The sequence below is a fragment of the Macrotis lagotis genome, chromosome 4, assembly GCF_037893015.1.
Source record: "Macrotis lagotis isolate mMagLag1 chromosome 4, bilby.v1.9.chrom.fasta, whole genome shotgun sequence".
Taxonomy (NCBI): Eukaryota; Metazoa; Chordata; class Mammalia; order Peramelemorphia; family Peramelidae; genus Macrotis; species Macrotis lagotis.
Window position 1 is genome coordinate 165,695,785 of NC_133661.1, and position 23,525 is coordinate 165,719,309.

The following is a 23,525-nucleotide window of genomic DNA, read 5'->3' on the forward strand; positions in this document are numbered from 1 at the left end:
ACTAGTAAATGTTTATATCTATCTGAATCTCCTGATTTTTCTTAGTCCCTCATTCTTTACAGAAAAGAAAATGACTGTGCCATGGGAAAAATAGTCCAAGAACCACTATACTGGAGGTTATTGAGGAAGCTGGGGCTTCTCCTGTGGCAGGAGGCAAGCAATGTGCAAACAAATGAACACTGACTAGAGAGGAGAGGTGTCACCTCTGTTCATAGAGATAAAATTCCATCCTATCAGCTGTCTCTTCTTTACCTTCTCCTCAGACATTTCCCCCCTCACAGAAATCTCAGAATCTGCAATTATCAATGAAATCACTGTGCAGCATTGGAGAATGAAATTGCAGTGTTCTAGTTCAGTGAAAGGAAATAATACCAGCTGGCTTTAGAGATGCCAACAACACCAACCAACAGAAGAGGAAGATATAGAGTTAATGAATGAACACCAGGAAATACATGCCCATGACCTTCACAGTATACTTCTACAAGTATCCTCTGAGAGGAAGTAGAAACCAAAGTCTTTTCTTAACATGGTTTTGGATTGGAAGAGTGTTCATGAATGCTGGGTGGGGTAATCTGCCAGAAAGTTCAGCTATTATTATAAGTAATGCTCATACAATGAGGAATGGGAGTTTTACAAGGGTTTCCTTAGATTATGAATGGTTACTTTGGTGCCTTGACCTTGGCTGAAAAAAGATTATGCAAATTCATTGTAATTCTGTTTCTTCAATAAAAGGTGAATTGTCATATGTATACTATGAATATCTAGGATACTTCTTTAAACAGCATACAAGTCACAACCCCTTCATACTATACTGACCATTTATTGAGTTGCCATGATCAAAAAAAAAATTATCATTTGGTGGCAACCTTTTTGGTGATGAGCCTTTCCATAAATGACTGAGATGTTTGGTCCTCAGGCAGCAAGCTCATAATCTTATCACCAGCTCACATTCCAAGACTTTACAGGTTGCCAAGGCCAGAAACTGTGCTTCTTAAACATAGCCTTCAGAAAACCAATCTCTCCCTGCCCAGAGAAATCATTAAAGGAAGACTTTAAAGAAAAATATGCGATAATACTGTCAGACTGTAGAATACTTTAAGACATGTGAAGCTGGAAAGGATTATTCTTTTGCAATGTAGAGACTGAGGCCCTACAAGGTAAAGCCTTTGTTTACACAGGGATTTTTTAGTTCAGACCTTCAAACCTCACACCCTTTTCACTGCAACATTAACTGAGAAGAAACAGTATGATGTCCCAGAGAGTACAATGATATGGCAGAGAAAATAATGTCCTGAGATTCTGGTCATGGCTCCGCCATTAAGTACTTAATCAAGGATGAGCCTAGTATATACGATTTGGATTCAGACTTTGAAAGGAATAAATACAAGATGGAGCCAGTGAAATACATTAACTCCACAACTCATTGAAAAGCTACTGTTAGGGGCGGCTAGGTGGCGCAGTGGATAGCGCACTGGCCCTGGGATCAGAAGTACCTGAGTTCAAATCCGACCTCAGACACCTAATAATTACCTAGCTGTGTGGCCTTGGGCAAGCCATTTAACCCCATTTGCCTTGCAAAAATCTAAAAAAAAAAAGCTGCAGTTGATTATCTTTTAGAAATCAGTTTCCTTGCCTATAAAATGAGAGGAATGAATTAACAGATATCTAAGTGTTCTATTTCCTCTCTACATTTAATCTAGTAACCGTATTCTGATAAACTGCAGAGCATATCTATAGAATCAGATTGATTCAAACAGGAAATAGGTTTCTACAACTCATCATACTTTATTCAAGTACTGCTTTTCATTTCTTTCATTTTTCTCTTCTTCCAACTGAAAATGAATTCCACATCTGTCAGTATCTATCCTGAAAAGCCAAAATTCAATTCTTTAAAATTCTAATCTGAGAAGGGTACAAGGTATATTAATCAAGGCAATTACCTGCCATAGAAGTTTATGAAAAAAATGAGCAAGGTCTACAAAAAAAAATCATTTAAGTAAGGAAGGAGATACTGTAGGATAGGAGTCAGAGAATTCTAGTTTCAGATTCTGATTCTTCTCTATCATTGATATGTAAAATATGCCCTTTACCTCTAGTCACTTAAAAGTAATAAGACAAATATTTTATTCCAAACCAAGAAAGGGTGCTCTAAAAAATGGAAAAATGAATATTTTAGTTAATCTGGAATCATTTAAAGGAATTTTTAGGATCACTATGGACATCAATACTCAACACTGAAATTATCAAAATAGGGAAAATGAAATACAAAGGATTTTCAAAACATTATTTCCAAACCCTCATGACTTTCTGAGTTGATAACTAGAAAGAAAACTTTAATCCTTTGCACATAATCATGTTTACTTTCAATGCCTGGAAAGAAAGTGAAGATATTTTTCATGCTGAGATATGAAGATAAAGTGATCTGTTTTCTGTTTTGCTATCTTTTCTTTCAGTACTAAATGATAAGCATCCTGTTTTGAGATCCACTGCAAAGAGATAGGAAGCTCATATTCAGTTCACTCACCTTGGTGGCTTCTTCTACACTCTCTCTCAGAGCCTGGAGTTCTGCATCATATTGTTCCTTGAGTTTATCCATTTCTTGATCATGGCTTGATACTTCTTCCTTTAATGCTCCCTTCAAGGCAGTGAGTTCTCGCTCTCGTTTTCTTAGCAGATCTTCTTGCTCCTCTTTGGATATCAAAACATCTTGCAGATCGCGCTTTGTTTGCAACAATTCCTAGAAGAAAAAAGAGAAAAGGGTAGGAGGGCAAAACTAGAAACTTCTTAAAGCACAAAAAAATTATAATATTGATGACCTATATGGCTCGGGAAGTGAATTCAAAATATAAATATATGATATTGGGCTAGAGAATATTTTAGAATTCTGTTCTGAAGGTTATATAATGATTCCAAAATAATGGGAAATTCTAAGAAAAAAAAAGAAAAGTCACACTCTTTTGAAAGATTCAAATTACTAAAGGAAATGAAGAGCCTGTTCTTATCATATCAGAAGTAAATTATTCTAAAGTATTCCTTATACTGAGCTGGACATCTTTTCCACAGAGAATATGCCCAATGGGGACTCAGAAGCAAGGCTATATAATATTATTAAAATTTAAAAAGTATTGTATTAAAATTATTTCTAAGATCCCTTTCTCGCCTCTAAAATTCTATGATATGCAGAATACCCTGTAACCACAGCATTACACCATACCTTTGAGAAAATATTTTAAGGTTAGCTAACTGGCTGCTATTGATAAGTTGATGATAAATTCTAATTTGTGTTTCTTAGTAACCATACATTGGCTGGTTCAAAGTTTCTTATAAAACAATCTGTCTTCCTGAATGCTGCTGCAATTAGTCAGATGAGTTGATGCTTCTCCCTCCTTGGAGACTGAATTGTGTTTATCTCTGAATCTTCCTTTCTAAATTACCACCACTCACTTGGCTACCTGACCTTCTTCTGAATTCCCTGGAGATAAGGGATTCCTGATGCCTCCTGCTTGGGTCTAGAGAGCAACTTTCTGGATTCAGACCCATTTCCTGCAATCGTATATTCCCCAATCCTTTTGTTTTTCTAAAATATATCTATCCCTCTTTTCCCCCTTATCTTTCCTAGGATGTGCCTGTGGTTTGTTCTGATTTGGTCTTTATTAAAGCTGCCAACTTGTAGTCTGGACTATATCAAAATGTTATTGTCAAAAAGGACTTTGTGACAGTTGTCCAATCAGATTATAGCATCAATTCTCAAACTTAACAAAATAGGAAAATGAAAGACAAAGGATTTACAAAACATCAGTTTCAGAAACACCAACATATTTTCAATTACACCATCACAAAATGAATGGATTATACATTCGATTAGCTTTGAAGGGATCCTCCCACTTAAGGAAAGAATCTTTCTTGTCAGTGAAGAAGTATTTTTCTGGGCATCCAAAAACAAGTGAATAAAACTACAATGAACCTAATTCCCAGGTAGAAAGAATACATCCAAGAGAACAAAACCAACACCATGCTCTAACTAGATGTGATACTTCTTCTAGGTCAAGTATCACAGGTAATAAGAGAGAGCATTCAACACACTGCAGTGACAAATCATTGGCAAAGCACTATTTTTAAAGGGTTTGAAAAGTCAAAGGACACTGACAAAAGCAAGAGAAAAAATGATTTCCCCCCCAGCCCCCAAAAGATGAAAAAGTCCCACTTGGATGAAAGCTACTTCAGTCTTACTAACCTTCCAGAAATGTAAGCTATTTTACACTTCCTACAAGTCACCTGTTTAAGTCCATCTTTACTGGAAAGGGGTAAATGACCCAAAGAGTAAGCTGATACAAGATTTTTTTCCCCAAAAAAAACAAGTTTTGTACCTGCAGCTTAAATTAGTCCTTTTGGTTCTTTGAGTCATCTGGAAGTTACTAAGACTAAAAATTCTGAGCAACTATGAAAAGGATCAAGCAATTAAAACTGCAAATTCTATCTAGATGATCTGAAATGATCAGAAAGTATCAGCTCTCACTTACCTTTCTACAAAACAATTTGACGGAAACTATGGGGGGGGGGGGAAGTTCCCTGCTCCTGACTATTTTTAAAATTATTAGAAAGACAGGAAAAATATATAGAACTGAGTATTATTTATTTATACACACACACACATAAGTGTATATATACATACATATACAGAAATGAGGAATGATAGTTAAATATATCCTTACCTATGTGTGTGTGTGTAGATAATTACAAGAGGGGAAGATCACATTTTGTCTACTTTACAATTTCATTAGATTTTTATGTATGTTTAAAAAAGTTTTATTAAAGGGTAGCTTAAATTTCTTACTTTTACTGACCTCAGAAGCTATCTGTGTGATCCTGTTAAAAATCATTTAACTTATCTCAGCCTCCATTCCCTTCTCTGTGAAATAGAATATTAATGGCACCTACCTGAATGGGCTATGGTTGTTAAGAGAGCAATATGACATAATGGATAGAGAGATGATCTGGAAGCCAGGAACACCTGGGTTCAGTGGCTACCTCTGAGACATTCTGACTGTCTGATCATGCAATTCAATGAACCTCTCAGCGTTCTAGAAAGCTAAGAATCTAAGCTGCAGAGAAGGTGCAGACTTTCCTTCATAGAAGGAATTTTTGATTGCTAAACTGTAAAATTCAGAGGTTCAATCACTGCCTCTTAGATTTGTACCTAGAATCAAAAAGAAAGCAGGTAAATGAGAAGTATCTTAGAATCTAAACTTAGGAGTGTGATAAATTATTGCTATGGATCATGTACTATAAGTAAAAGGAAATAACCAATGAGAGTTCGGGATCTGGGCCTCCATAGAGAGACAGGTAGATACAGAAATAAGAATTTAGGTGGGAGCAAAAACTATTTTCATCTACTTAACAGAAAGACAATTATGAAGATCCACACAATATACACAATCTTATAAATGGAAGTGATCTTCTTTAGCTATTAAAAAATTGAGGTTCAGAAAGACAAATTGATTCACTCCAGAAAACATAGCTAGATTTTTATCAAAGTCAGATGGCCAGGAACAAGATCTCCTGTCTCAGTCCATGGGCATAAACATTCTGTGTTTTTCCTAAGTGATCATAGAAGGAAAATACTTGACATCCTAAAGAGAAGTAAGCTAAAATCCACTGGGATATATATATTTCAAGCAAGAGATGCTTAGACCACAAGATAATTGTTGCTATGAAATAATTTTCAGAAGCTTAACTTCAAATGTCTGAACAACTATTGACAGGGAAGTATGATTTTTTTTTAAAAAAGAAGGGATTATAGGTCTTTCTTTTAAACTATAAAAAAATTAGGCAATTTAAGATTATCAACAATTAGGCATTGGACCTATATAAATTGCCTTATTTTTTACATTTTTCTACCTACTAAACTGTGTCCCATTTATTCATAAATGGAATATTGATGGGGGTCTTTTATTCTCTATATTCTTTTATTTGGGCAGAGGATTGAGCACTGGGCTTGGAGTCAGGAGGATGGGAGTTCAAATCCAGCCTCAGACACTTGCCACTTACTAGTTGAATGACCTTGGGCAAGTCACTTAAAACTGGTTGTCTCACATCCAGGGCCATCTCCAGTCATCCTAATTCATGCCTGGTCCCTGGAACCAGATGGCTCTGGAGATAAAGTGAGACTGGTGACTTAGCAAAGCTCCCATCACTCAAATCCAATTCATGTGCTTGTGATGATATCATCTCCCTGATGTCATGGTCTTCTTCAAGAATGAACAAAAAAACATCACAACACATCCTTTAACTTCTTTATATGACTATAAAGATATGAGGTAATGCAGATTATACTTGGAGAAAAGCTGGTTGTTTCTTTTTTACCCAGTCATCAAGGATGCCCTCAAAACATGTATAGATTATCCTCTCAGGGATTTTTCTCTTGTCTTTTTTTGGCAATAAGAAGGTCTGATTTTATTTTATCTATTTGGCAAACATTTGTTTCATTTCCTCTTCAGGTTCCTTGAAGACTAATTCAACAAACCCTAAAAATTCTGTCTCCTATAGAATGGACCTCTTGTTTATTTTTGTTCTAAACCAACTGCTCTTCTTATCCTAATGTTTTTTTACTGCCATCACTACTTCTACATTCAGTAAAACAAGAAGTATATGGTAATGGACTCAAGAATCTCCCATTTGTGGAAGAATTTGGAATTATGCCCAAAGGGCAATAAAAATGTGCATGCCCTTTGATCTAGCAATATCACTACTGGATCTATACCCTGAAGAAATCATGAAAAAGGGTAAAAATATCACTTGTACAAAAATATTTATAGTAGCCCTGTTTGTGCTGGCAAAGAATTGGAAATTGAGTGAATGTCCTTCAATTGGGGAATGACTGAACAAATTGTGGTCTCTGTATGTTATGGAACACTAAAACCAGGAAGGATGGGAATTCAGAGAAGCCGGGAAGGATCTGCATGAATCGATGCTGCATAAGATGAGCAGAACCAAAAGAACATTGTACACCCTAACAACAACATGGGAGTGATGATCAACCTTGATGGACACGCTTATTCCATCAGTGCAACAATCAGGGACAATTTTAGGGTATCTGCAATAAAGAATATCATCTGTATCCAGAGAAAAAATTGTGGAGTTTAAACAAAGACCAAAGACTATTACCTTTATTTTTAAAAAAACAGGTATCTTATTACGTAATTTTGCTATCTCATATTTTATTTTTTCCTTAAGGATATGATTTCTCTCTCAACACATTCAACTAAAATCAATGGAAACAATGTAAAGACTGGCAAATTGCCTCCTATAGGGGGTGGGGGGGGAGGGAAGCAAGATTGGGGGGAAAAATTGTAAAATTCAAAAAACAATTAAAAAAATGTAAAATTTTAAAAAAAGAATCTCTCATTTGTGAAAGACACTCATATGTCCCAAAAATCTCATAAACGAGATCCATAATCATTCAAAGAATTCAGCTTAATATTTCACATAAGAAAAACCAAGTGGATGAAGAATACATAAGGATACACAACTAGATGGCAACTTATACAGATGATCAGTATATTTTCTTGGAAGGACAGAATAGATGAACTGACCCTAAAATTGAAAAGAAAGAACATGGGGGGCAGCTAGGCAGGGCAGTGGATAGAGCACCAGCCCTGGAGTCAGGAGGACTTGAATTCAAATCTGACCTCAGATACTTAATATTTACTTATCTGTGTGACCTTGGCCAAGTCACTTAACCCCATTGCCTTGCAAAAAAGAAAAAAAGAAAAAGAAAAGGAGTAGTACATTAAGACTAAATCAATTTGGGAAAATTGTGTTGTGCTTTTAATGGTTCAATTTCTCCTTGAAACAAAAACCCATATTTTCAATTTTAATAGTCCAATCATCTATATGTCTCAGAATCCACCAAAATTATAGTCTTCAAAGAATTAAACTTATAGGTTACCCAAAAGTCAAAGAAAAAGTTGAAGGAGGGCAGTAGGAGAGTTACCATACTACCACTGAAAAGAAAATTAAATCAAGCAATCAAGAAATATTATGGATCAGACACAAAGTGCCACAGAAATTTTAAAAGGCAGGAACTTTGCCCTTAGGGAGTTGCCATTATAATGGGGAAGAAAACACACAAATAACTGTGTACGTAAAAGATAGCCAAAGTAGATGGAAGACAGCCTGGGATGAAGATATTAGCAGCATGAGTAAGTGAGAAATACCTACAGAACAAGAAATTCAAGGTAAATCTTGAAGAAAGCCGGCGGGGGGGGGGGGGGGGGAGAAGGGGGAGAAGTGGAAGAGAGAGGGGAGAACATTCTAATCATGGGGGACAGCCAATGCAAAGTCATAGATATGGCAGATAAAGAGTCTTTTTCAAGGAACTACAGAGAAGTGGACTCAAAGGTAGGAAGAGGCCAGATTGAGAAAGGATTTTAAATACCATAGATCTCAGAGATCTCAGCTCTATTCCAGCCAATAGAAGTTTCCAGAAGTCTAGTCTCCAAATAAGTGGAGGGTTGGCATAATGGCTTCTCTTTATCTTTAGCTGTTTTAAACTTAACTCTATGGGATAATCAGTCTGTCTCTACCCACTCCTGCCTATGCCTAAAAGAAACTACATTCAGATCATGAAGGTCCTGTACCCCTCACAGACTCTCCTAATTGCAGGCATATTTTCTATTAAAAAAAACAAACCATTTCTGCAGTACAGATGCTCAACCCACACAGTAAGAATAAAACCCAGAAAGACTCCAAATAAAGGTGTGGTAATGGGCCTTATATGATCCAAAGACTAATCTAGCTAATTAAAGGATTCGAATCACATTTTCTACATGAGGTTGAATTTTTCAGCCACAAAAATTCTCAAAAATTGTCTAAGTTTTAGAATGGCCATGATCACACAAGGGGCAGCTAGGTGGTGGCAGTGGATAGAGCACCAGCCCTGGAGTCAGGAGGACCTGAGTTCAAATCCAGTCTCAGACATTTAATAATTGCCAAGCTGTGTGACCTTGGGTAAGTCATTTAATCCCAATGACTTAAATAAATAAAATTATAAAAAAATACTCACACAAATTAAATTTCCATTCTCTAAAGTATTGAAGTATAGTACTGATTACCTGTACCCACAAGTCTGATATGGTAGAATGAAATAGAGACCTAGTCTCAAAGCCAGAGGAACTTTGGGTTCATATTCCAATTCTCATGCACATTGGCTTAAATTCTTAATGTTCTGGTTAAGTGGTGTTATACTCAAATAGAAACAGATCCTTGCAGGTTGTATATTGACTTAGAAAATGCAAATTAACTATCTCTGTTCTACTGTATTTTATTTTATTGTATATTTTAATCTTGGATCTACCTGAGGTTTTGGGTTACATGTCACTAAGTTTGATTTGTCTGACATATGCAACTCTCTCAAACTTCAAATTGCAGAGATACTGTTAAAGAGAGTCAGCAGTAGAGTTTCCTTACCTCTTATACCTGAAATCACAGGTCCAGTCCCTAACCCTATCTCTCATCACTCATAGTAGCTAACAGTGATGGTAGACAAGTGCTCAATACATATTTATCAAAAAACTGATAAATACAAGCACTAAATAATTAGGAAGAAATAAATCAACCTAGAAAGTTAGAGTGCTTATTAAACTCTGGTACTGACTTAGATTTAGAGTTCTGGGTTTCTAAAAAACTATTAATTCCTAGGCAGAATATGGAATGACATTAAGCCAGTTCTGTCACCTGAAGTCCATTCCTACCCAGACCACAAGAAGATATTCCTTTGTAAAGTCCTTGATGAATAATTACTCCTTACCTCAATTAGGGCTCCCTTCTCTCCATCCTCTGAGTGTTTTGCATTATCCAACTCATCATGCATTTCTGACAGCTGGTCCTGGAGATCTCTGATCTCTGTCTGGTGTTGTTCCCGTTCCATCTTCACCTGAAACAACCTTAGGAGGGAAAGGAAAACACTATCAGGGAGTTTCACCAAAATGTTTGGAAGTAAAAAAAAAAAAATAACAGAGCCAAACAAAGGAAAGGATTCTCAATAGCCCCCTCAATATGTCCTTCTATATAATTTTTCATTTGAATACAATCTAAAATTATCAGATATATATTGTACAATAATAAAATGATGGTCAAATTGATAAATGACATGGTACTTTTTTAAAATCTCACAAAGAATAAAATAGTTATTGACATGCTTGTCTTAGAAAAAATGTGCTTTTTAGGCTTGGAGTTGAAACATAAATTTCTTTACTCGTAGACTATAAAGCAACATTTTAAAAAATACAAAGGCAAGCATATTTTAGTTTTCCATTAGTCAAGCACTCTTCATATACACAATCTTGGGCTCTATAACATGAGTCTTTAGATATTTCTCATAGTTAGCAAGCATACATTTGGATATTAAATGTATGTTGTGTGAACTTTAACCAGATAAATAAAATCTATTTCAAGGTATAAGAACATTTAGAGCCTCTCAGCTATTCAACCTCCCATTTGCTCATCACTGCACAAGGACAGCAAAAAAAAAAAAAAAAGACTCAGAAACTCCTAACATAATTTATGAAACTAAATTAAAGATACAGTTTTTCCTATTTATCTCCAGAAAAACTCAAGTAGGATAGCAGGCTGCAGAACTTACTCCTCTAGATTTTTCCGGAGCTCCATTTCACTATCATCCAGACGTTTCTGCAACGTCAAGGCCTCCTTCTCCTTCTCCTCATGTTGGCTTCGAAGATCCTCAAGGTGAGCTCTCATTCGGTCTCGTTCTTCTTTGATGTTCTGTTGATTCTAATATGAAATAAATATTAGTTTTTGAAGTTTAAGCAGGCACATAACTCCTTATACATCTTAAAAAAGACTGCTTCAAGCATTACCTTTCCTTAGATATTTCCTTCTTGACTACACAACTGAACTTATTACAAAATTGAGGCAGAGGACTGTAAAGGCATATAAAAGAATTAAGAGGAAATAGGAATTGGAATTATGACTTCATTTTGTCTGGAATTTCATAGGTGAGGAAATTTCTGCTGATACGGGTTGTAATCTTCTCTAGTCTTAAAAAAATTACTCAGTCTTGAGAAGTTAAGTAATTTGCCCAGGCTAGATCTGAACCCAGAACTTCCTGGTTCCAACATGTTTTCTATCCACTAAGTCATGCTTCCTCTTTAAATACTATAGCCAAATAGCTAATGAGCAAAGCAAAAAAGGCAAACCATTCTTACATGACAGGGAAAGAAACAAAAAAAATATATTTCTCATTAATTTTCACTTGTATTTAATTTTTTAAATTTTTAAAAGAGCCCAAAATTTTTTAAATTTTGAAAGAGCTCTCAAAGGCCTGGAGAATTCCAAAAAAGGAAACTCATTCTATGAAAGCAGACTGGTACTAGATCTGTAACTTGTAATCTTGGAATTAACTGGGACAGTGCAAAGTAAAATGACTTTGAACTCAGTTCTTCCTGACTTCAGGGATGAGTTTCTGACCATTATATAATCTGATTCACAATCTTCTGTCCACCATTACTAACTTGAAATGCTTTCTTTATTAGCAGCTTATTGTAGCTTTTATGCAAAATTCCAACACTGAATCTTTCATTTTTGCTTACATACTTCCAAAACTACTGATAAAAGCATTTGTAGATGCATGAAAGGCAAAGTCTCAGATATTGAAGTTAGGGACAAGTTAGTACACAATTTTTTTTTTCTGACTGGTTCCTTCCTTCATCTTGGCATCTCAGGAGGTTTATTCTTTATCTAAGACAGACCAAGGGGAGAAAATATCTTTAAAATCTGGTATAGTCAACACTTTGTATAGTTAACATTTCTTTTTTTTTTTTAGCAAGGCTAAATTGGATAAAAATCAATATAAATAAATTTAGAAAGAAAAGTATCTACTGGGAAGAATGTCTTTGCATCAGATCTCTGATAGGGGTATGATGTACAAGGTATATAGAGAACAGAAACATTAAGACTTTTTTTTTTGCAAGGCAATGGGGTTAAGTGACTTGCCCAATGTCACACAGCTAAGCAATTATTAAGTGTCTGAAGCCAAATTTGAACTCAGGTCCTCCTGACTCCAGGGCCAGTGCTCTAACCACTATGCCACCTAGCTGCCCCTTAGTTAACATTCTTAAAAGTCCTTTGTTGAAATTAATTTGGGTTACTGGGTTGTGAAAAGCTATGCAGTAACTATGATTTCATAACAAGCAATATAGATATGACCTCATCCTAGGGATATTAGGAAAAACCATGACATTATCTGAATGTGAGCCCTTATAGAAATTTATTCTCAACTGATGGTCTTGGATAATTTTGTGGGGAAAATGAGAGGTCAAGTGCTTTGCCCATGATCATACACCTAATATGCCAGAGGCAGGATTATATTATTTAACTACCAGCCTGTTCTTTTCTTTTGAATTGGTCTGCTTAAATTCTGACACACCCCACCAACTTTCACTCAAGTGATGACTTCTAAATACTCCACACCCTTCTGTTGCTTCTATTAAGCACCATTAAAAACAGTTTAAAAAAAATTCTGGTCTCCCCAAATGCTGGGGAAATTTATGCAAACTTCATTAATCCTTCCCTTCCCCAAGAGGGAATGTAACTCTATCCACTATACAGAAGACCTCCTGGGTCTTATTTCCTCCATTTTAGAGTTGAGAAATTTCAGAAATGTTATGTATTTGCCTGTGTTTACATAACTACTATTGTCTCAAGGAAGATTCAAACCCAGGTCTTCCTAACCTCAAGTTCAATACTGCTCTTAAATTAAAAGGTTAAGTAATACGCTTCAAAAAATAAGTGTACGCACATATCATATCTCTTCAAAATAAACATTTTTAAAAAGTCATACCCTAATTTCTAGATTCAGCTGTTTCTGAAGTTCTGAAACCTCCTTGTTCAGTTTGTTTTTCTGCTCCAGTAGCTCTCTGACTTCAGCTGAAGGATCGGAAACCTATAAATATGAAAAGAGAACAATTTAATGTCCAGGTACTTTTTCATCTTTTATCCTGGTCCCTTCCACTGCCCACCTTGTGACCCAACCCCAACATAAAGCAGTTCAACCACTGCTATGGGAGAAAACAGCACAAATGAATCTTGTAAAATGAACTTTCTTCTTTGGGGATTCTTTCTCTTCATACAACTATTATATCATTCAGTTGTTAGGAAAATATGATTGAAAATAAGAAAATGCTATCACTGGCCAGTTGAACTCTGAATTACAATGAGTTCTCTCCATAGTTTTTATCTCTAAAAATAGTACCTGGGCATAACCTCAAAGTGAACTACTCAAAAGCATTGGGGGTGGTGTTGGTATGAGGGAATCAAGAAGAATCACAGAGGCAGAGAACAGAATTGTACTTGAAGGCCAAAAGGGAAGCTAATTCAATGTTTTCCCAATTTTCTGAATCTAAGAAGCCCAAGTGGGTTGTGTGTATTTCACTTGGAATGAGGTACTTTATGGGTTAGGTCCAGGAATTTGAAAATTGATATCAAAATAGAGTTCTTAATAATCCTGGAAGAGTCTGAATCATTTATTTTAATGACCCAAACTAAGGAAGAAAATTAAGTTTACACTTCCCTCATCAATCAATTTCAAACAAGGAAATATTGCTGTTTCCTGACTATTTGCTTTTTTTGTAAGGGGTCTCAGTCCTTTCTCACAAAAGAAAAAATGGTTCCAAACTCAAAGTAGTCTGAAGGCTGGGAATAGGGAACACAGGTTGACTGGCCACAAATCTATTGATACAATGATTTATTAAGTAAGTGAATATGAAGATATAATAAATAAAAAATAGCCCTGTCCTCAAGGAACTTACCCAGATTATTCTGAGTCAAATCACACACATCTCTATACATTGCATCACAGGGTCTTTAGATTTCTTCTTCTTTCTTTCAATGAATGCATACTATGCAGAAAAAAAAAAGTAGCAGCCCTCTTTCTTCTGCACAGAATTTTCTCTATCTCCCTTTTCTTTCAAAGTTTAGTTCTTAAATATCACTCCTGGTTTCAGTGTAAACAGTCTTATGGCATGTATGAAGTATACAAAAGAAAACTAAAGCACAATCCTTGCCCTCAGGAAACTCACAATTTCATTGGAGAGACAAGACAAATACAAGAGAACCCATAGCTTTTATAGGACAAAATTAAATTCTCAAAAAAAGTAATGGGGAAATGCTACAAGAATTCCTTCCAAGAAGGAAGAAATCAGTGCAGGCTAATGCAGACTAAAAAAAAAGATTCATGGGATATGTTAACTATGGATTGGGTCTTAAAGTATAACTTGGATTTTGATAAGTAGAAGGGATATGGAAAGGATAAAAAAAGCAAAGTTGGTCTTACTTCCTTGATGGAGGAAGAGTGAAAGAGAAAAGCTAAAAGGCCCACCTCATCTCCTAGATGATACCAGCCAGTTTAAAGACTAGGCATATTGTTGATGATGTTTGAATAAATAAGGAGCTCTATGATCTGGCAGTTTGGAACACAGGCTAAAAAGATTTGCTAAGAAAAATCAGTTAGGATATGATAACAATAATCCTGGGTGCAGTAAAGATTAAATTGGTGCTTTTTCCTGTTCAAACTCCTTCATTCCAATGTCTTTCTATTCCTTTTTTTTCTAACCTGAACAAAATTGGCATGGGAGATAAGGGTGGTTTCTTTTGGTTTGGTGTTGCTTGACAGGGCAAGAAAGAACCCTCAGAACAGATTATATTGTTCAACTACCTGCCTGTTCTTTTCTTTTGTCCTGGCCTGCATGAATTCTGACACACCCCACCAACTTTCACAGAATTTCTAAATACCTCACACCCTTCTATTACTTCTATTAAGCACCAATAACAACAGTTTAAAAGAAAGTCTAGTCTCCACAGATGCTGGGTAATTATATGCAAACTTCATTAATCCTTACCCTCCCCAAGAGGGAATGCAATTACAGAGGCAGTGGTGGGAAGGTGCCAGGCTCAAAAGCAGAGCTAAATGAACTATCCTCACTTCTCAGGAAAAGTGAGGATTCTGTAGTCTATTTCTTTCTTCCCAGCAGGGATGACCAAAAATGACCTCCATTCCAAGCCTCTTTCAGAATTATCTACACAATTATTCAGTGACCTGAGGACACAGGCCCTACAGCTTTTTTTCAGCTTTGCTATCTTATGCCAGTGTAAACAAACAAACAAAACTTGACCTTATCCCCCTCCCCAAATCACATGATTTAATGCAACTAACAGTCTGGCTGCAGCCTGAGAAATCAAAATGTATTTGGATTTTAGTTATGTTCATGTTTGTGCTAACACTGGGAAAAGAAATAAAACACAGAAATTTATTCATGAGCTCCAAATAGGGTGAGTTTGGTGATGCCAGGAAGGAAATGCTGTTAAATATCTTTGGTTTTTTAAAGAAAACTAAGTTTAAAAGCATCTCAAATGAATGCAGGAATAAAAGATTCTCTCTCAGATAGATATTTGTAGGGAGAACTCTGAGACAGGAAAGAGAATGCAGATGAGAAAAATTCTGCGTGTAACTAGAGAGGTGAGGGGTGGGTTCTGAATGTACCTCAAGCAATATCCAAAGGAAAGATGATTTTTCCAAAGGGAACACCCTAAAGAATGGTAAAAATGTTAAGTGGTAATGAAAAAACTAAGGAGTCCTGCTTGAGGGCTGTCCTGGCCTGGATCTCATCATGAGTTCCTCGATCCAAAGCACAAATTATATTCCCTTCTTTCAAATAATTTATAAACCTTAAACTCCAGTAAAATGAAAAATTTTGAGAATTTCCTTGGATTATATAGTCTAAGGGTTACAGTTAGAAGGGCCTTCAGAAATCACCCAGTCCTACTCCCTCATTTCATAAGGAAGCTGAAGTTCAAGGAAGGTGACTTACCTAAGTTCACTTAGAGATAATAAGCATGATGTGGGAGATTTGAACTCAGATCTTCTGACTCTAACACTAAAACTCATTCTATTATTTCAAACTAACTCAAAAACAGAATGTGACCTGTTTTTTATCTCCTGATTCTAAAGAGTTGATATGAACCCACAGATCTCCAAGTGTTCCCAGGATTTAAGTATATATCAAATCATGTGCTTTCTTCTGTATTCATTAAGCTATACCATTGACTTCTACCTTAAACACACAGCTCACTCACTACTCAAGAAGTCTCAAGAATTCTTACAGAATAAGTTTATCAGTAATTTTGTGATAGACAGACAAAAACATACATACACACATACAAATATAAAAATAGAGATAGATGACATGAACCAGGAAAGGCTACAACTACTCCAGATGGCAGAATCAGGACCCCCAGAAGATCTCCAATAGGCTAATCCAATGGCCCAGATATAAGAAGATGAAATGCAACAGGAATAAATGTATTGCAGACTGCAGCCTCCATAAAGGGACAGACTGCAACTTGCCTGAATTTTTTTTTAACCACCACAGTGTGTAGCAGATTTCTAACCATAGTAGGGTTAATGTTTGCTGGATTTTAAATGTAAAATTCTACAAATGGGTTTTAAATTACATACAAGAGTAAAAAAATGGAGAAAAATAGCTATGTCCTATAGAAACAAAAGACTTTTTAAAAGTGTCACGAACTCCAAGTTTGAGGGAGTCAATCAATCAACAAACATTTATTAAGTGCCTTCTAATACTCACTTCTATCCCAGTTGAATATCTATCCCAACAATGAGATATGGCATCCAGTGTAATATAGTCAGCCTATAAGGATATTCAGTTTGAGGCAACACATATTAAGAGGAACATTGACAACCTTGGAGTCTATTGACAAATTGGGGTTAATCAAGAGAAAAGTCAGTATTAAAGGATTTCAAAAATAAGGGCAAATGAGGAACTGTTGAAAGAAATGGGGTTGTTCAGTCTGCAAATAAGAAGACAGAATAATTATCTCAAAATATGTGAAGGGCTCTTTGATGGAAGTGGGATTAAACTCTTGTAGCTACACAGAGAAGAATTTAGGTTTAGTTTCAATATGAAAAGACTTATAAAAGAATTGTTCTATAGTGGAATGGACTTCCTCATGAGTCAGTGATTTCTTTGTCCCTCCAAAGATTCAAGGAAAAGCCAAGGAACAATTTTTTTTCCCTTAGGTCTCCAATGAGAGAAAATTAATAGATCAAGTAGAAGAACTGAGCAAATGATCTTTAAAACATTCTGTCCGGCTTGTATCAATAATAAAATGGTAGCCAGAAGAGAAGCATACTTCTTCAGTCCTCCAATTAACATTACTCTAGATTTGATGTAAAAATTCCAATTTACTTGATTGTTTCCTTGTGCACTTCCAGTTGCTCGAGACTTTAAAGTCTGAATCTTCTCAAAGACCAGGTTTACTTTTCTCTTAGTGGCATCATCATTGTCAGTGCTCCTGAAAAATAGAGATAATATAAATAATCCTTGAGATACCACAAATTAATTTCAGATAAGAGTTAAATCAGTGCTTTAGGAGAATAAGGGTTCATTAGTTCAAATCTGGCTTCAGACACTTATTATGTAACCCTGGGCAAGTCACTTAACCTTGTTTATCTCAGTTCATCATCTGAGCTGGAAAAGGAAATGTCAACTATTCTAGTATCTTTGTCAAGAAAACTCCAAATGGGGCAATAAAGAGTTGGATACAACTGAATAGGAAAACAAGGGAATGACCTATGAGGTATTCCCAGGGTTCATATTCTATGAACTTATCTCATCTTTTCAATGGTGTAGTAGCTAAGTAACTGCCTAAAGCACATGGGAGCTAGGTAGCTTGTACAGGGTTGTAAAGCCTATAAATGACAAGAGGTTGAATTTGAACCCAAGTCTTCCTGACTCCAAGTCCACCATCCTTATTCACAAGGTTTTGTTCTTTCTATGAGAGTCACTGCTATATATATAAAAGAAAATATAAGACAAATCAGTGTAATATGGCCATAAGGTAGTCTCGTAAAATGTTATAAGAAGCTGTAGATTTTGATAAGTTTATTGATACAGTCTAATGGCTTTTAAAGTGTTCAAATGTTCAGGATATTTGGTTTAATTTGCTTTAAATTTAATTTGTTGAAACAAAATTTAATTTGTTTAATTTAACTTTATTTTGGAGGTGTAACCATTTTTAACAAGGCAGAAAAGCTGTAACTAAAAGCTGAAAATCAATTTTTAGTAAAAACTTAGCATTTTGGTCTTTAGTTCAAATGGTTCATTCTCTCCAAAAGGAGAGCCTGGAGCTTTTTATCAGCTCTCATCCAATGTTTTGGAGAACAAACAATTAATTACATGGCACTAAGAGCCAATAATGGAAAAGGTATGACTTGAATTTGAATCCCAACTTGGTTAAATAGAAAGCATAAGACCATTCTTCGCGCAAGTTGCCTATAGCTTCAGGTCTTCAATCAACAAGCATTTATTAAACACTCACTAGATTCCAGGTACTGGAATGAGCTAATTAAGTTCTGAGGGGAGAGAAATTTTCCTCATTTATAGATTGAAAGATTATCACTAGATGACCTCTAAGGTGCAGTCAAACTCTAGATCCTATAAATCTATATAAATAGCTTTATAGCAAACCTGATAAGGAATGAGATAATGAAAAAACTAAAAATGTCTTGCCCAGAATTACATAGATAAAGCTGCTAGCTACAGTCTGAAACCAGGTAACTGACATTTAACTTTTTGAGTCAAGAGAGATTGATAATTTGAATTTTATATAGAATAGTTGACTATCAAATCAGTTTATAAATTACACATTTGAATTTGAAATAATAGTTCTGATATACTTTTTTAATTAAAAAAATTCAGGAGGAAGAAGTTATCTCCTATCAAAATTTTAAATATTGTTATAAAAACTTCAGACTTTTTATTATATTCCTTTTATACAGTGTCCATCATAAGGCATCCACATGACTGAGGCATGAAAATATATTCCAAAGCATTCTGACAACCACCAAATTAACAATGCACATCAAAAGTAAATGAAGGAACCCTAACAATAACCCTAACCCTAAGCTAAACCCTAACCCTAACCCTAAACCTAAACCCTATAAAAAAAAAGTAAATGAAGTCACTTACCCTTCTTTGAGGTAATTGTAAAGGATCTGCTTAGCTGTCTCCTCATTTGTTTGTTGAGCAAGCTCCTGCTGACCTTTTAATAGGTCAGGTGTGGCCTAAAACGTAACATTAAATAATCATAGTTAAGTTTGAAAACAGAAAGTGCATTCTTTACTTTTTTAGTTTTTGCAAGGCAATAGGGTTAAGTGGCTTGCCCAAGGTCACACAGCTAGGTAATTATTAAGTGTCTGAGGCCAGATTTGAAATCAGGTACTCCTGACTCCAGGGCCAGTGCTCGCTTTATCCACTGTGCCAGCTCGCTGCCCCAAGAAAGTGCATTCTTGACAAGTGCCTCAAAATTGCAATTTCCCATTATGTTTCTTGAAGAAAGTTCATGGTGACCACCACCATTCTTCCTCACGTACTCCCTGCCCCCCAAACTGAAGCTATTATTCCATATTCTTTTGTTACTTCTATTTTAATAATTGAGGACATAAATGCTTTTTCCTAAATTCAACCCTTCCTTAGTTAAGAAAATTTGCCTCAATCATTTTTTTTAAGGTTTTTGCAAGGCAGTTGGGGTTAAGTGGCTTGCCCAAGGCCACAAAGTTAGGTAATTATTAAGTGTCTGAGATCAGATTTGAACTCAGCTACTCCTGACTCCAGGGCCAGGTGCTCTATCCACTGCAACACCTAACCGCCCCTTTTTGCCTCAATCTTAAAAGGGGTGAAAATCTAATGGTACCATTTTCCTTAGCACAAGTTCTTCAAATTCTTAGCTGTTTTAAAATATATCCAATATCCAAAATTTTTATGTAGTGTTTGATTCTGATTTTCAAGAACAGATTGGGGACAATACTGAAATGCCTAAAAATCAAAAACAGTCTGAATGAAAGGAAAACAAATGTATTCACCAAATCTTGCATTGCTTACTTAAACAATGGAAGGTAAGGCTAAAGAAAGGAAAAAGGGTCTCAGATAGCCAAAGTTAAAATTAAAGGAAAATAAAAGTAAATACAATTTTGCCAAGAGTAATAAACATGAAAACCATAAGATTAAGTCTGAAACTATAAATGACTTCAAAAAGGACTCAGATAACAAATAAAAGAGCCATTGTGAGAAGTTTGGACATGCCAAATTTTTAAAAAATGACTAATGTAAAGAGAATAATCTTGCCCCCAGAGTCTCTCTTGGAAATTAAATATTGGGGGAGTTCATCTATGAATCTAACCAACTATGATATTTCCTATTCCTACTTTCTTGGGTAAATAATCACTTTACAAACCATTATACCTAATGATGGATTACCTTACCCTACATAGATAATTTTGGGACAGTATTTCCCCAAGAAATTAGACTGCAAGTCCAAGAAGGCAAAGATCATGTACTTATCTCTAACAGTGTCTAGTGTGATATTCTACACATACATATTTAAACAAAATTTCATTATATTTTTAAATTGAATTGAAATTTCACTGTTATTAGTGATAATATTAATTTTATTAATACTAAATAACATTTATAATGCTTTACAGATGACAAAACATTTTCCTTACTACAATTCAATGGAAAGGCTTAGTACAATCCATTTTGTACTTATGAATAAACCAAATCTCAGAGAAGTTAAGTGACTTTCCTAAGGTTACTTTCAGGCTGACCTGAAACACAAACACAGGTCTACTGATTCCAAATCCAATACTCTTATCACTACAAAATGGTTCCTCATATTAAACCCTCCCCTAGGTAATAGTGTAAATCTGCCTCATGAAATGTCAGATTCTAGGATTTTTTCTAGGCAACTATGTGGTACAACAGGAGGGGTCCAAATTTTATTTCTGACATGAGCTTTGGAACCTTGGCCAAGTTATTTAATCTCTCTCAGGTTCAGTTGATTTCTAAGGTGAAACTCACCTGTCAACTCAAAAACTCTAACACCAAGAAATACGACAGCTTTGTCAGTTAGCTTTGCTTAACCATCTTTCTTTTGTTTCAATGTTAAATGTATAAATGGGCTGGGGTAAGGGGGTTATATTGAAAGGGAAATGATATAAAAAGTCATCAAATTTCTTAAAGGCTAAAATACAAACCAAAGTTACTTCTGAAACTCCAAATAAAATCAAACTCTAACTCTTTAAAGAGAGGAGGCAAAGTAAGAACCCAAAGTAAGAATGTCCTCTTCTTACTGCCCAGGTACCTGGGTAGAATGTACCCAGGTAGAACAATTAATTATCAAAATTTTTAAGGATTTTTAATTTATCTACTCATCATTGTCTCAGAGTATCTGAAAGTTTCTAGTTTTTACCTTCAAAAAGTTATCTTCAGCTCTTTGCCTTCAAGCTAGAGAAACTACAGCTGTCCCCTGAGAAGAATGTATGATGGCCCTTTGTGCTTCTTACACTTTTTCTTCATTTTTAGTAAAGGCTGGGATTATCTAGGACTGGGAACCTCCAGTCTGCTGGTCATATTGGTGTGGAGTTGCAAAGGCAACCACAGGTGGAATTCGAAATTCAATAAATCTAGTGCTTTTTTAGGGGTGAATTGTTTGATCAAATATAGCCTGCCAAATGTTATAAATATCTAAATGGCTCTTGCTAGAAAAAGATTCCCCACCCTTGTACCAGAAACTCTGCAATGTCCCTTCCTACTGTAACATGTTATGGCTCCAAGTTACCCAGAAGCATATTTTCTTACTGTCTTTCTAAATTCCTTGAACAAATACTTTCTAATTACTCCCATAGTTTTTTGGAAAAGCAACTAACTTCTTACTTATCATTGAGGCAGTTAGATGACGTAGTGTATAAAGTATGAGACTTAAGACTCAAAGTCAACCTCAGATATATGATAGGCATATGATACTGGGCAAGTAATTTCCCTTTAAGCCTCAAAAATGGAGATAATAGTAGTACCTACTCCCCAAGGTTGTTGAAAGAATGAAAGGAGATATTTGTAAAGTGCTTTGAAAACTTCAAAGTGCTATATAAACATTATTTTATTATTATTATTATTATTATTATTATTATTATTATTAAACAAAAAACTCATGTCTTATAGTTTTCCTAAATACTGGGAAGGTTTTATGGGGGGAAATGTCATTCTTGGGAAAGGTTCTGGTACTGTTGGCAATAGGATTGATTATTAGATAGAAGATTTATGTATGAAAAATGCGAGATTCTAAAACTCTTCAGTCTGAACTACAGCATTTACTTTATTAGTCTTAAATTCTAAGAAGAATCTAAGTGATGAACACCTGAATAAAAGGTAAAGAAATTCAAGATGAAAACACCACAAAATTGCCAATTTAGGTTTGGGGTTGGGATTGTTTGTATCCATGGGTTTGGTTTTTTGATTTTTTTTTTTTGGTCAAGGAAACATAAATATCATTTCCACCTAACAGAAATAGCAATAAAACTTTTTTTTCTGGAATAAAAACAGACCTTTGGGATCTTAAGAAAAAATAAAATAAGTGACAATGTTTACTCTATGAGCATTGGGGAATTCTCCAGTCAAAGCCCAAAGAGTAACATAATTGATGACTTCCCTACCTGAAGTTTCAAAGGAATCTTTGAAAGGTTTCAAGAACCAACCACTTAACATGCACACTTAAGCATAATTGTTATTAAACATAATTGTTAATCTTTAATTTTTATTGCCTACTATATATTAAACAGATTCCTATGAGCATCTCCTGGAAAAAGATTTGTATGGGAACAGCTAGGTGGATCAGTGGATAGAGCACTAGCCTTGGAGTCAGGAGGACCTGAGTTCAAATTTGATCTCAAATAGGTAGTAATTACCTAGCTAAATAACCTTGGTTAAATCACTTAAACCCATTGCCTTGCAAAAAACAAGCCAAAAAAGAAAGATTTGGCTGAGTTCAGTAGTGACTAGATAGAAGGGAAGACTAGATAGAAGAAAGGAAAGACAAATGCAGACAAGAGGATGGAAAGAGGAAAATATACATACACACACTCACCACTTCTGCCCTAACCATTTCCCATTAAGGATTAAATCTCTAGAAGGTTACATACTTCTATGTGCTTCCTATCTGAAAAATCTAAATTACACCACACTGTCACAAAAAATAGGTTACGTAAAAGCTAACTATTATATGTATGTGTTTATGCATATGCTCATGTATATGTATAATGTATGCATGTGTATATGAATGTGTATGTGTAGATACACACACACACACACACACACACACACACACACACAGACACTCTTTAAATAACCCTAGGAAACAATTGAACTACACTTTCAGGGGTGACTAGGTGGCATAGTGGATAAAGCACTGGCCCTGGAGTCAGGAGTACCTGGGTTCAAATCCGATCTCAGACACTTAATAATTACCTAGCTATATGGCCTTAGGCAAGCCACTTAACCCCGTTTGCCTCGCAAAAACCTAAAAAAAAAAAATTGAACTACACTTTCAATGGATCTTGTGTCAATATGCTGACCTGTCACTGGCAGGAAAGAGAT

At 35.4% G+C, this 23,525-nt stretch overlaps 1 protein-coding gene across 4 annotated transcripts in view; it reads right to left on the reverse strand.

The window, feature by feature from the left end:
- CGNL1 (cingulin like 1) overlaps positions 1–23,525 on the reverse strand; it is a 221,124-nt gene that overhangs the window by 125,501 nt on the left and 72,098 nt on the right. For all 4 annotated transcript variants that reach the window (XM_074234587.1, XM_074234586.1, XM_074234585.1 and 1 more), the window contains exons 3-8: positions 19,065–19,159; positions 17,283–17,388; positions 12,860–12,961; positions 10,643–10,791; positions 9,809–9,944; positions 2,525–2,737 (exon numbers count right to left, since the gene is read on the reverse strand). In XM_074234587.1, coding sequence (XP_074090688.1) covers positions 2,525–2,737; positions 9,809–9,944; positions 10,643–10,791; positions 12,860–12,961; positions 17,283–17,388; positions 19,065–19,159 — 801 coding nt within the window. The remainder of the gene's footprint in view (positions 1–2,524; positions 2,738–9,808; positions 9,945–10,642; positions 10,792–12,859; positions 12,962–17,282; positions 17,389–19,064; positions 19,160–23,525) is intronic.